This window comes from Spermophilus citellus (genome assembly GCF_964194105.1).
Source record: "Spermophilus citellus genome assembly, chromosome: 4".
Classification (NCBI taxonomy): Eukaryota; Metazoa; Chordata; class Mammalia; order Rodentia; family Sciuridae; genus Spermophilus; species Spermophilus citellus.
The window spans coordinates 218960018-218975158 of NC_138185.1; the positions used below are offsets into that span (position 1 = coordinate 218960018).

General features: G+C 45.9%; 1 protein-coding gene across 4 annotated transcripts in view; it reads left to right on the top strand.

Moving 5' to 3' along the window:
- Positions 1-3099: 3099 nt before the first annotated feature.
- AK7 (adenylate kinase 7) overlaps positions 3100-15141 on the top strand; it is a gene marked incomplete at its 3' end in the record, with an annotated part of 70449 nt that continues 58407 nt past the window's right edge. For all 4 annotated transcript variants that reach the window (XM_081293473.1, XM_081293474.1, XM_081293476.1 and 1 more), the window contains exons 1-3: positions 3100-4044; positions 8055-8240; positions 11702-11810. In XM_081293473.1, the coding sequence (XP_081149599.1) occupies positions 3943-4044; positions 8055-8240; positions 11702-11810 (397 nt within the window). In that variant the 5' untranslated portion in view covers positions 3100-3942. The remainder of the gene's footprint in view (positions 4045-8054; positions 8241-11701; positions 11811-15141) is intronic.

A 15141-nucleotide genomic window follows, 5' to 3' on the forward strand; every position in this document is an offset into this window, starting at 1 on the left:
AAAACAGGTGGGCATGTAGCTTAGTGATAAAGCACCTCTGAGTTCCATTCCCAGTACAAAACAAAACAGTTTAAAGAATTTAGGCAGACATGAAGTCTGTCACTCCTAAAATAAAAAAGGGGGCGGGGGGTAGCTTCTAGACAAATAATTCTTACGAATGAATTTTTTAAAAAGAAGAAAAAAGAAAGGGCAAAAAAAATACATCTCTCACTTGAAAACTATTTTAAAAAAACAAAAAAACCTGAAAGATATTCAACCAATTAAGAATATCAGAAAGGAAAATTTTAAATAATCCGACCATTTCACCTAATAATTTTGTGATTTTAAATACTAGGACTTTGGGGCTCTACCCCATTCTCTTGGAGATTATGTGGATGAAATATTGGTAACAAAACTTGACAGATAATTTTAACTCTTGAACTGATTGTAGCAATCTGGTGTGGGGAAATGATCAACAAATGATGTTTAATGAAAAATTGGCAAGACTCTAAAGAGCAGTGTGTTATGCTACATCCTTTTGATGAAAAATGCAGTGATTTAAAATTATGCAAGATGGCAGTAAGGGGAGATTACGTTGCACTAAAATATAGGAGCTACTTACTAAAATAATGTTCTGAAATGTTAATGGTCACCACTCTGTAGTAAGTTAGGTAATTCTCATTCTCTTTGTACTTTTTCTCGTTTCCTACATTAAGGGAGACACAGGGTGGAGGTCAGTGCTTCAGCACATGTTCAGCATGCATGAGGCCCTGGGTTCAAATTCCAAAACCAAAAATAAAGAGGCAGGCATGTGACCTGCACAGGGTTTCTGTGTGCTGTGGGGCAGTGTGATGGGGAAGAGTGGCACCTCATTTTCTGTAGTGACACTCCTGCCTTTGCCTAGGTTCCAGAATCAACTGTTACACTTCCCACACAGCTCATTAGCTAGTGCTGTACTGACTGTTAGCTCCTCAGTCTTTTGCTGCACTATTCTCTCTCCAGCATTCAGAAACAAAATGTCATGGGCGCACCCTTGTAATCTCAGCCACCTGGGAGGTTGAGGCAATTAGATGGCAAGTTCAAGGCCAGCCTTAGTAATTTAGTGAGATCCTGTTTCCACAACAGAGCTGAAGATGTAGCTCAGTGGTAGAGTGCTCGTGGGTAAGGCTCTGGGTACAATCCCCAGCGTCATAAATGAATGAATGAATAAATAAATAAATGGCACTGTCAGACTCTTCCCTCTTAGATTCTGAGGTGTGCCACACTGACTTAAGAAATCTCTCAACACTTATTTTAGGAATGGCATAGCTGAGAGGAACCTGCTCAGCAGCCTAGCCTAGCCTACAGTTAGATCAAAACAAGTCTGACACACAGGATGGTGGTGCACACCTGTAAATCTTAGCATCTCAGGAGGCTGAAGCAGGAGGATCTGAGTTCAAAGCCAACCTTAGCAACTTAATAAGGGCCTAAGCAACTCAACGAGACCCTGTTTCAAAAAAAAAAAAAAAAATTTAAAGGGATTGGGATGTGACTCAGTGTTGAAGCATTCCTGGGTTCAATCCCCAGCTCACCACCCCCAAAAAAAGGTCTGTTCGTACAGTAACATAAAAGCCATCACATGAACTTTGTGATTATGTGTAGGCTGATTTAGAAAGAAGGAAAAAATAAAAACACATCAGTTGGTATAACAGAAGTAATTCAGTAGACTTCTACCAATATAAATATAAAATAATCTGGAAGCCATCAGCATTGTAACTACAGAGCTAGTTCATTTGCCATTATCTGGAGTGTAATCAGAATGAAACAAAGGTAAGTTATTTCATTGTAGTTATCTAGCTGAAATACTTCCAAAGTATTTACCTACCTAACTATATCAATAAGGAAAGCAAAGACAAATGAACACCTTGAAGATGAGGAATCAGATGAACATTAGAATATTCGAGCCAACAAGTCCTTTGAAAGAATGCTGAATCATATCTACCCCATCAGCTTTGGCACCAGTCTTGCATGAGTGCCTTTGCATTTAAATTGACAGCACTTTTTTGTGCCTTGAGCAAATTGTTCCCAACTTTCCAAAAATTCAAACAAGTTTTAATGAGGCTCACACATATTTTTTTAAAATATATAAAAAGACTGGGCACAGTGATGCAAGGCTGTAATCCTATCAGCTCGGGAGGCTGAGACAGGAGGATCGCTGGTTTAAAGCCAGCCTCAGCAATGGCGAGGCATTAAACAACGCAGTAAGACCCTGTCCCTAAATAAGATACAAAATAGTGCTGGGGATGTGACTCAGTGGTTGAGTGCCCCGTAGTTCAATCCCGTGTGTGTGTGTGTGTGTGTGTGTGTGTGTGTGTGTGTGTGTTTTCACACAAAAAGGGGGGGTTTGAGGCAAAAATGGAATGCACTTATCTGGGGGTAGGGGATAGAACCCTGGGCCTCATACATGTTAAGGCAAGTGCTGTACCACTGAACTAGAACTCTAAAAAGGTGAAACAGGTTTCCATTCCTGAAAGTTTTCAGCCTGCCAAAAATAAGCAGTAATTTCACCTTTGGAGACCACTTTAGAAAATGAGTTGTCTTATTTAATCCAAACAGTCCTATTAGGCTGGTGGTATTACTCCTGTTTAAAAACCAGTAGAATAACCTGGGGGAAGTTAAAAGATTGGACCCAGTGGTCCTCAAATGGCTTCACTGGAACTCAAACATCTCCTGAATCCCTAATAGCCCAGAGTGTCCAAACTGTTTGGAGGTTCTGGGCCACAGCCATTTGTTTCAAAGCAATCAGTATTAAAAATGTGGAGGGATGGGTATACAGCTCAGTGGTGAAGGACTTGCTTAGCATTCCTCAGCACTGGAAAAAAAAAAAGCAGCAGCCATAGGGGAAAATAAAACGCTGTATATGTGGAATACTTACATTTAACAAATTAACGTTTTTAAATTTTTAAATATTTCGATACAATCGGGCTATTTGTTCTAAAATAACTACAGAATATATTCATAGTCCAGCACAACCTTTGAGGTCCACTAATTATTTTTTTTAATTTAATTTAGCAAATTCTACGGGTAATCTCATTTGGAAAGAAGGTCAAGCGTGCAAATTTCATCCTTTGTGAACGTGAGTGAACCCTGGGCACTACATGGCCTCTAGTGGCCCTCCTCCTCAGCCTCAGAAGTCTTCTGGGAACAACCCCTAAGCCAGTTGAGTCCTGTGCACCCGACCGTGGGAGGCTGCGCGGAGGAGACCGCCCACGCTGTAGTTCCGGGGTCCTGGCCCCCAAGCCCCGAGGCAACCGCTTCTCTTCCCAGTAGAGGACGTAGTCGCGTCGCCCCGGAGACCGTTCCACAGGAGAAGGAACGCCCGAGGCTCAGCTGGGTTCGGGGGATGATCCTTTCGCCAGGGTCATCATATCAATATTTTTGGTCAAGTGGAAAGAAATGAAAGGGAACACAGATCATCTGGCCCCGTGTGACAGACGCTGAATGAGGCTCCAAAAGGAGTCGCCTCGGCCAGAGGGCACGCGGTGGGTCGTAAAGTAAAATGAGAACAGACTGCAAGTGCACCGCTGCCAGGAAAAGCGCTCACTTGGGACCCCAAACTGCAGCCCACAAACCGACTAGGCACCCGAAACCCCAGGCAGGAACCCGGCATTCCCGCCACGCCCCGCCCAGCGCCCGAGCCACGCCACGCCCCCTCTGGGGACTCCCCGCCCCTCGGAACGCGCCTCCTCCAGGAAATGCCCCGCCCAGCGCCCACGCCACGCCCCCTCCAAGACACCCTGGCCTGCGCGATACGCCCTCTCCCGGAAATGCCCCACCCAGCTCCAGAGCCACGCCCCGGGCCAGCACGCTCCACCCACCACCCAAGCCACGCCCCCAAAGAGCCGGACTGGAACGGCCTCCCGGGACCCGCCTCCTTAGCAACCGAGGGACTCTTTCACCTTAGCAACCAGCGAAGCTCCCACCATGGCTGAAGACGAATTTGCTGCCCCTCCGGAGAAAGTTATCCGGGTCCAGAGGGTGTTTATAAACCTGCTGGACACCTACAGCAGCAGGAACATCGGGAAGGTGAGCCGCCGCGGCGCAGAGCCATGCCCCTGCCCACGCCGCCGGGTACCAGGCCCTCACCCGCCTCCCCTGAGGAAATCCCTCGTCCTGGCCAACGCCAATACCCCCTGGGCCCCGGTTCGCAACCAGGCTAGACATGGGCTCCCAGCTGGAAACACAAGTGCTTGGAGATCACAGGTCCAGTCCTGCTTCCTCCCTGGGAACTAAGGACAAACTGAGGCTCAGAGGGAGAAATGGACTTGTCCAGGTTCCTGTAGAGGATTCGGGGTAGGACCTAGCCTCCTGACTGAGTCTCCTCCCTCCTAACGAGGTTGTCTCTCTATGCTGCCACTGCATCTGAAGCAGGCATGTGATGGAAAAGTTAAGTTCATGAAGCATTTTTCATTAGTCCGGCTCTTTTGTGAGCATGTTATGTAACAGGCACTCTTTGGGCTGGAGTACCTCCATCTTTTGTTCTGGAAAATGAAGATATTCAAAAGGAAAACCCAGGGGCCCTTCATCTTAAGTTGGTGTGCTGAAACCAGAAAGTCATGAATCTGTCATTCTCCTTGGTAGGACCCTTTGATCTTAATTGTGCCCTCAGGAGTGACACAGAAATCTAACCTCACCCTGGGAACCTCTGAAGCTAATGATTTCAGATTCAAACAAGACAAAACTGCCTAAAATAGGATGCAGCTCTAGTACCAAGTGTCTGCACTGGTTTCCTAGGGCTGTGATAACAAATCACCACAACTAGATGACTTCAAACAAGAGACTCTATCATCTCACATTTCTTGAAGGGAAGTGCAACATCAAGGTGTCAGCAGGGCTACTTGCTTCTAGAACCTCTGCCGGGAGGGGATCTATGCCACCTTTCTCTCCTGGCTTGTCTGGGAGCCTGCAATCCTTGACATCTCTTAGCTGACAGACCCGTTGCCCCCATCTCTGCCTCATTCCTCACATGGTGTCCTCTGAGTCTCTGTACCCTAATTTCTTCTGATAAGGACAACAGTCATGGGATTAGGGTCCATCCTAATTCAGTATGGATTTATTTTGACTACATCTGCAAAGACCCTATTTGCAAAGTACACTACGTTAGAGACTGCAGGAGAACAGAATTTGGAAAGACCATTCTACTGCATTCACCATCTAAAGTTCATGAGTCAAAACCAGAGATTTACCTACATAATTTATATGTAAAATTTGCATATTTTATAGCATGTAATTATAAATATAAACCATGTGTATGATATATACCTACTATAAGGGATTCAAAACACATGATACATCCTCCAAATTAACAGCAAAGGGGGGCAATAAGGGACAAGGACACAAGCAAACTAAAACAGTACAATAAAAATTTTCAAAGAAGGGGAGTATTAAAAGGACAGATATAGCTGAGTGCTGTGGCACATACCTGTAATCTTGGCTAACTGGGATGCTGAGGCGGGAGGATCACAAATTGAAGGCTAACCTTGGCAACTTAGCAAGATCCTGTCTCCAAATAAAAAAATAAAAATTTGAAAAGGCTGAAGATGTAATTTAGGGGTAGAATGCCCCTGGATTCAACCCCTAGTACCTCAAAAAAAAAAAAAGACAAATATAAGTTGAGGGCATAACTTAGTGGTAAAGCAGAGCTTAGCATGCATAACACCCGGGGTTCCATCCCCAGTGCACATGCACACACATAAACATGTTCCCTCTCTCTTTCTCTTTTTTTTTCTCTCTCTCAGAAATCTTATTTGTGTTTTTCAAAAAGATAGATATGGAGAATATGGATTGATGGATAGGTAGATAGGCACAGAAAATGTCTCAAAGGCTATACAAGAAACTCAACTATGATCCCTTCTGTTGGATGGGATTCACGCATTCATCAGCACCTATGAAATGCCAGGTACTGTGCTGAGCCCAGAGAACTGGACAGTGAATAAGATTTAAAAAAAAAAAAAATAAGGCTACTTCCGTCTGCCTCTGCTGGAAGAAGATAGTGAGTACTATTTTCAGTAAACAAGATAGTTCAATGTGTCCCGAGTACTCTGAAGGAAGAGAAGGTGAGATGACGGTGAGTGGGGAGAGCACCTAGTGGGAGCTCTCCTGAGAGCCGCCCAGGCCAGATGAGGGTCCAGCCAGGGAACTGCTCACAGGGCACAGAGAGGGCAATACCTTGGTGGGATGAAGTTAGAGTGTCTGATGTGCCATCTTTCTCAAGATGGACCCACAAGACTTTGGGCCCATAAAAGCATTTTAATTTATTTTAAAATCAGCAAATAAAAACCAAAAACAAATGAAATTTTATTGCCAGAGATTATGTTTAGCTTTATAGCATGCTGTCATAAAATATAATATTTAATATATTTTTATGGAGGAAGAGTCCCACAGAAGTCAGTCACAATGTGGCCCTTATCAGCTCCTGAGTGACGAACAGTCAGCACTCATAGGTATTTGTGGCCTAAACCAGTGAAGCAGGTTCAGGCACAGAGGGCTAGATGTGCAGGGCCTGGCTTGGCAGTTTGGTTTGTGTTCTGAATCCCATGGCAAGCCACTGGCATGTATTAAAAAGTCACATGACTGAGGTTAGGAATGAGGGAAGAAAAGCACTTTGACCTTTAGTTCATTCCTTTTGATGTTGACTGTGTTTTACAACATATAACAAAACCTCTATGGTATGCAAAGATCTTTTTCAAAAGTTTTTCAATAGCAAAATTTTCTGATTAGTCCTTAATGAAGCAGGGCCTCTTTCAAATTCCAGGCAATTGCTGTTAATCTGTACTAAACAACATGGCAATGGAAATATGAAACACAAAAAAAGAAATGGAGGCTGGGTGCAGTGGCACAGCCTGTAATCCCAGTGGCTCAGAAGGCTGAGGCAGCAGGATCACAAGTTCAAAGACAGCCTCAGCAATTGAGCAAGGCCTTGCCTCGAAATAAAAAGGGATGGGCATGTGGCTTAGTGGTAGAGCCCTTGCCCAGCTGGCAACCCACAACCCCTCTCTCAGTTCTTAGCACCTGAGCCGTCATCTTGGAAAAGTTACTTATTGCTGGGCATCAATTTCCTCATCTGCGACATGGGATAATAAAATTGATTATGTATGTTTGAGATACAATCGAAATGTATTTGGGACACTCTCTTCCAATAAGAGGTTGAAGCTAACAACCTGGCATGCCACCTCGAAGTGTTTATCAAAATAAATGAGGTGGGACTTGGGTTGGTTTTGTTAGTTTTCATTCCTCAGGTACAGCAGTGTCATTATTATTTACAAAGTTTAATATGTAAATTAAAATAAGATTATCTACATCTAACAGGAGATATATATATATATATATATATATATATATATATATATATATATATATGGAACTCTGAAATGTTGGATAGGCTATCCCAAAGATAGGTTACACTTCAGTGTTACCAGTGAAAGTGTAAATGCATATCATGTTTTGAAGACGTAGTATTAAAAAAAAAGAACATGTCTCATTAATTGTTTTATGTTGATTATATATTAAATTGATAGTAGTTTGGATTTATTGGATTAAATAAAGCATTAATTAAATTAACTAATTTCATCTTACTTTTTTTTCTAAGTGCTGGGAGTTTGAACCCAGGGCCTCACACATGCTAGGCAAGTTAGTGCTCAACCTCTCAGCTACATCCCTCCCTAGCTCTCGTTACTTTTTTTTTATGTGACTACTAAAAAACCCTTAAATGGCTCACATCCCATTTCTGTTTCAAGTGGCCAAGACAAACATCTTCACTAGAGTCGGCTCTGCCTATTGCTGATGCAGGGAAGTTCCTTGGGTGGGTTATCCAGCTCTGCCAGAAAGCTTCTCATCCAGGGAGTGGGCAATCAGCAGTACCCCTCGGCCGGGTCTTTGTGGGCAGGAAGTGCACTGAGATGACAGTCTGCCGAGCACCAGCTTGGCCCTGGTGGCACCCAGCAAGCTCATGGGAAAGACTGGTGTTTGGAACTGCCAGGAATCGACTCTCCTTGCGCTCATGTGCACTCAGAGTTTGGGAATGTGTTTTCCTGCAGTACCTGTCTAACTGCGTCGTTGGGGCATCCCTGGAAGAAATTACAGAGGAAGAAGAAGAGGAAGATGAAAAGCCAGCTGCCCGGGAAGCCTCATCTTTCAGGCTGAAGGAGGGCACGTTCCAGATCGTGGGCACGCTCTCCCAGCCCGAGAGCCCGGGGCCCAACTTTGCGGTGGAGACGTACTCGGTGAGTCGGGGGGCTTTCTCCGTTTCTCAGGGAAGGTCCCCTCCCAGTGCCTCCTTGAGTGTGGCTGCTCTGGGCTTCCCCTTCCCTGTCGCTGCAGGTGCAGGGTGTGCGGCAGCACGATGGTGGCAGGGCTTTTTCGTGAAGTGGCTGAAATTTTTGCCTGAAAAAATAATTTAGATTAGACATTCTTGGAAAGGATGGATCTAATTTGGACTCTCAGGCGCCTAACATTCTTTTTATGCTGTGCTTAACCTAACTTCTGCCCTGCGTTACCCACAACCACTCTGAACCATGGCGGTAACAAGCCACCCAGGAACCGTGGACCATGGTGTTGTGTCTTACTGTGAAACACTATCATCTCCACGCACACGGTCTACACAGCACTCACCCGAGACATCTGAATGCCCACGAGAAGGGGGCCTCCTCTCCCAGGGGTCCCAGGGGACCCCTCCCACCCTGTCCCACCTGCTGCTCCCTGAACCCTACCGTATAGCCTTGAGCACACTGTCCCCAGACCACCTTCCTCCTCCTTCAACCAGCCAGCGCTAGTCATCCTTCACGATTTAACCCATTATCCCACAAACTTGTACAATTATTATGTATCAATTAAAAATAAAACTTAAAAATGAATATTGTGCAGGCCACAGTGGCACATGTCTGTAATCCCAGCAACCTGGGATGCTGAGGCAGGAGGATTCCAAGTTTAAGGCCAGACTGGGCAACTTACTTAGCAAGACCCTGTCTCAAAATAAAAAATAAAAAGGGCTGGGAACGTAGCTCAGGGGTGAAGTACCCCTGGGTTTGATTCCAGCATGGCAAAAAACCAACAAAAACCACTGTAACTGCCTCACATACTTACCCTCCGCCCAAGCTTGCCGGGTTTCTGTTTACGAGACTAAAGGGCTCAGGGGTCACTCCAGTTGAACTGGGCTAACTGGGCTGCACAAAATAACCACACAAGAGACACAATACCTTTTCTTTGGGGTTGCTGTGATGGCTCCTCTGACCTTAAAGGTCTGCAGGAAGAGAGAGAGCAAGAGAGCATGAGCTGACCCTTTTTATTGAGGAGAAGCTATTTAAATGAGGCAAGGAGTCAGGTTTCAGGGGGCTGAGTCTGTCTTCATGATGTCCACTGTCAGCAGGTTGACTGACACCTGGGTAGGCCACACGCAAGGGCACAGTAGGAGAAGGGGACACACGCAAGGCACTTCCATGGAAGATTCCATCCTAAACAGGGCAAGAGGTTATATTACAAGGAACAGGTGAGCATAGCTTCACCCATGGGGCTGTAGCAAGACACACCCATGCACGAGACACCGACCCTCAAACCCAAGAAGGGTGGGGAAAGCTCTGCCACATTTCTGCGACTGAGCACCTCAGCACCCAGCCAGGGAGTGTGACTCAGTCAAGTGCAAGATTGGTCTCCCACACAAGCTGAAGGCCTCTGTCGCTGTGGGCTCCTAACCCACCTCGCCTCCCACAGCCCACTGGGCATGGTCCTCAGCCACCTTTGAGAGCTCCCAAGCCTCCCAACTGGCACTCGCATGCGTTCAGATCCCAGGGCTCTCGTGTGTCCCCAGATCTGACTCAGTGAATGTGCATGGAGCAGACCCGGGGTCCATAGATAGAGAGCTCACAGCCCAGCAGGAGCTCCACAGCAGACCAGGAGCTAGGTGCCCCAGGGGCACACACAGCAGCACCCTGAGCACCCCGAAGGTCAAGAGGACAAGCTCTGGCGTGATCCACAGACAGACAAATGCAGCTTCAGATCCCAGACAGTGAGGCCCCTCACTCCCCTTGATCTTCTGATCCAGGAGCCTCCTGGAGATGAGGCTGGGCCTCCAGACTGAGTCAGGCTTGCCAGGCAGATGAGGGGGAAAGAAACAACCCAGAGTTTCGTGTGCTTTCAACTAGGAAGAGCCAGTATAGCTAGTGCCCGGGTTGTGGGGAGCCAGTGGGAAGAAGCAGAGTGACAGAAAAGGGAGGGGGGGTTGAGCATAGAAAACGTGGAGCTGGTCCATGTTGTGAAAGGTGCCTCTATTTGGTCAGACACCGTGGCACATGCTTGTAATCCCACAGCTCAGGAGGCTGAGGCAGGAAGATCGTGAGTTCAAAGCCAGCCTCAGCAAAACTGAGGCGCTAAGCCTCTCAGTGAGACACTGTTTCTAAATAAAATACAAAACAGGGCTGGGGATGTGGCTCAGTGGTCAAGTGCCCCTGAGTTCAATTCCCAGTACCAAAAAAAAAAAAAAAAAAAAAAAATGCCTCTATTTGGCAAATCACCTGCTGTTCCCTGGGCATTCCAAACTCTGCCAGTGAGCTCATATTTGCCCCTCCAACCCAACTCAAATGTCAACTCCTATGAGACATAATCACATCTTTCTCAAGTTCACTGAATCTCAAATGTTCCTCTAAGCCCCTTTCACACACTTAGGATTGCCACGGGAAGCTATGCAGGTTGCACACCATACAAGGATGATGCTTGGCTGAGGAAGTGAGTGGGGCGCTGCAAAGCAGCCTGTTCTGCTGGCCGCACTGTGCCCCAGATGAAGGCCTTCTTATAAGTATTCCAAGAGCAGGCTGCCATTTGCTTAGTTGAGTCCAGGTCTTTTATTTGCTAAAATTTTTCCCTAAAACGCACACACACACATGCACATACATTATGCCCTTAATATTAGCAACCATATGCATTTATAACCATTAATTATTTTGCCTCTATCCTAAGGCCAAAAGCAGAACCACAGATCTTTGTCAGGTGAACAAAGGGATTCAGGAATGTGGGTGAGGACAACAACTCTCTTGAAAATGTACCTATTTGATCCTGGATAGGTCTGACCATATTTATTTGTTTATCTTTGGTACTGGGGATAAACCTGGGGCTTCACTAAATTGGGGCTTCACTAAATTGCTGAGGCTGGTCTCAAACTATCAGTACTCCTGCATCAGCCTCCCAGGTAGCTGGGATTAAGCCACCATGCCCTGCTAGTTTCCATGTTTTTAAAATAGTCCCAACTATCAAGTGTAATTAGGTACCTTACGTCCAGATTCTTTCCATCTTGAGGGTTCCCAATAATTCAAACCAATTACTCACAGCACTTTTAAGTGATTCCTGATACTTAGCTGCTCAAATAATCTCGCATGGGGTTTGAGTCGCTTTTCAATGCTCACTCGCGGTCCTCCAACATGGTCTGAGCTGGGGTGGGAACGGCATGCAGAGGGAGGACCCGAGATCATTGCACCATTTTTAATCACCTGTTCCAGGCTGTTTCCTCAGACTTCTTTGTCACTTGAAAACTCCACACAGAAAGGAGCCAAATGTTCATGTCACATCCAAATCCTTCTGCAAATGTTTCCTGTGGTACTTACTCCTCCAGGCAGCCTGATCTGGAAGTTGCCATCCTGTCTAAATATCAAGGTCACTGTGTTAGCTCTCTGCAAGAGACTGTCACTTCTCTTTCCAGACCATCTCCAGAGAAGACCTTCTCCTGCGCCTGCTGGAGTGTGACGTGGTCATTTACAACATCACTGAGAGCTCGCAGCAAGTGGAGGAGGCTGTGTGGGCAGTGTCCGGTCAGTGAGGGGCACTCTTACCTCAGCAGCTCATCTTTTATTGACCTTTTTTTTTTTTTTTTTGAGCTGCTGCCGATTGAATCCTGGGCTCAAGAATGCGTGGCAAGTGCTTTGACACTGAACGCCACCCCTCCCTGGTCTCTTATTTACACTTTATAGTTGTAAAGGGCATTATTTTTGTGCATGTTTCTTTGTCTAAGAGTCATCTAATGAACATTAGATAAATTAGGGCCACGGGAAAACTGACTTACCTAAAGTATGCAATCGGTGCTACTGACTATGTCTGTGGAGTTGGTTGTAAGCCAACTGCTCCGTGGGTGTAGGAAAAAGAAGCATGTACGTGAATGGACTGGGTTCCAAAAAAGTTTATTTATAAAAACAGGCAGTACTTTGCCAACGGTTTAATTCAATCAAGCAAAACTATTTTTTGGCTAAATTCAAGGAAATAGAATGGAACCTAGGAATGACTGTACATATTCAGGAAAATGATGGATTTGTGGAGCTTGGAATGTTCAATTTCTCACAACTTTATGTCTAAATTTTGTTCAGTGAGGCATAAATCAAAAACATGAGCGTTGTCATCTTTTGGAACAGAGCTTACTTAAGCCCTACTCTCTGCATTGTGCCTCCTCTCTACATTGTGTCCCCTAGCAAATACTTACAGATGATATATTATTGTACCATCTGAAATAATAATTGGAGCTAATGGTTTTGAGCACTTATTTTGTGCTAGGTTTGAAAAATTGATTTTTCTTATAATGCATGCTTGTAATTTTCTTTAAATTTCTAACATTTTTTTCTGAAATAAAATCTAGATGTTTTCAGAACTATAAAGCACAGTAGAGCTTAGAATAAAGCAACAATTCCCTGCATTTCCTTTCTACTCTGTCCCTGCTTTCCCAAAATGACTTCCTGCTCAAGGCCCCGGGTTCAATTCTCAGCACCTGGAGGGAAAAAAACAGCCTGTATGGATGGCCCTTTTGTTACTTAGTTTTCCATTGCTGTGCTAAGAAAAACAATTTACAGGTTTAGTTTGCTTCACAGCTTCAGGGGTTTCAGTCCAGGTTGGAGGCCCTGTTGCTTTGGGCCTGTGAGGAGGCCGGTCATAAGGTGGGTAGTGCCAGGGGAGCAGCTCACCTCAAGGGGAAGCAGAGAGGAGGGGCCAAGATCCCTGTCGAGGACACGCCCCCAGGGACTGCTCCCTTCCACCCATTCCCTATCCCCAGAGTTCCCACTGCCTCCCAAGGGTGCCATCAGCTGGGGATCAAGCCTTCAGCACTAAGCCTTTGGGGGACACTTGAGATCCAAACAGCAGCAGCCGTTGGGACAGATGTGCATCCCCCTCCCTTAGGACCTCTCCACAGCCTCAGGGGAATCCAATCACTTCTCAGACTTTGAGACTCCTCCCTGCCTTAAGCTGTAAATCACGGAGTGCGTTTCACCGGGTCTTCTTCATCCTGATTTACATAATCAAGAAAATTTTACTTCTCCTTTTGGAGGAAGAGCTTTGACTGAATCGCATTGTTTTTGAGCCACAGGGTGACTGACTGTGTGCAGGAAAGTGTACTCAGGGATCCTTCCTCTCTTGGCAGTCGCCTGGGGGCTGTGGGGTTGGTGGGGCTGGGGGAACAGCAGAGGGGACTTTGTCACTTAACTCAGGCGCATTCTTAGATTTTGCTTTTCTTACAATAGATACATGTAACTTTTAATAATGTTTTATTAACTTAGGTTTTAAATTTTCAGAATTCTCCTACCTCGCCTATCCCCTATAGGCAGGCAAGAGGACGCAGGAGAGCAGGGTAAATTATCAGAAATGAGAAGAAAACACTTACATATTTACATAAAGGGTGTGTTCAGAAGGAGAAAGCACATCAATTCAGACCTGCTGTAAATATAATAAATAGAAAGGGCCACCCAGTTGGAGGACCTCAAAGTGTGTCAAGTGTTCACAAAATAGGCCGATTGGAAGCACAGACGAGCGGAAAGGTGGAAAGAGCAATCTTTTTGTTATTAGAATAAAAATAGAAACTAAAATTAGCATTGGAACTTGGGATAAATATGTGAAACACAATGTCCTTAAGCTTGATTCATTAAGACTTCCCCACGCTGGGGTGGGAAGCCACACGCCTTCTCCATTCAGGATGTCACCATGTCCTTGTTTTCCTAGCTCATTGTTTAGTGAATCACTTCATGAGACTGAACCTGTATCCTCTAGACCCTCTGACAACTCAAGTAGACCTCATTTTAAGGCTTACTCCTTTTTCTGGAAAATTTACAAGATGAAGACTATTTTAGTGGAATCGCTTGTTAGATGCATTCACGGAGGCGCAGTGCCTAAATGTGTGACAAAACCATGGCAGGCAACAGTCACCCTTCCATCCATATCTGCAGGGGTGGGGGCATAGCCCAGCAGGCCACTGCCTGGATTGCACCGCCCGCCTGCCCCAACACTCCCCTCCATGATTCAGGGCAGACTGGGCCTCGGGTCCTGAATCTGTAAAACAGAGATGATATCAGGACCTGTCTCACAGGGTAAGAATCCAATAAAGCCCATGAACTGTCCCAATTCATGTCAGCCAGGATTATTCCCATTCCTCCCCCCAGTAAGTGAAAACCCTGATGAGAGACAGTTCTGAGATCCCTAAAGTTAATTACGAAGGGCAGAGGGGCAGGGGAGAGGGGAAGGGACTGCAGTCAGTTAGCAGCTACCTGCTCCACACTCCTGGATGCATGTTCCACCCCTGGACCTGACCTCAGGTGCCACTGCTGCCTTCTGGGTACATATGAACTTTCTGGACTACCAGCCCCAACCAATCCAGAAGCAGCAAGTTCTCCTTATGGACTGTCCTCCTATCCCCACTGGCATTTCCTGGCCCCTCTTATCCAGCACCAGTGTGGCCTCCGTGTCAACAGCTTATGCTTTTCTTCCCCAGATAGATTCTCACCGTAGTGCGCTTGGCTTTTGGGTCAGGTGGAGACATTTCCAACCGCCACCCAGTGTTCAGCTTGCAGTAGCAGAACATGTCCCAGGATCTGTTCTAGCTAGCTCCCGGAACGGTTCAATAAACCCTCGTATTTCAGAACCTCAGTCTCAAGAATTTGGGTTTAATAGCCCACAGGACGTGGGAAGGGGTTAAACTTTTGAGCTGAGCCCAGAAGGGATCAGGCAATGGGAGGGGGGATTGGGGAGAAGACAGATGGGGATGGAACGGTGAAACCTCAGAGGTGACCCCCCTGGAGCTAAATTGCTCGCTGAGGAAGAAACCTCAAGCCCTCCCCCGCCCCGATATCTAATAGTACGTGTGATTGCTAAAGCAAATTCTGCATGGGT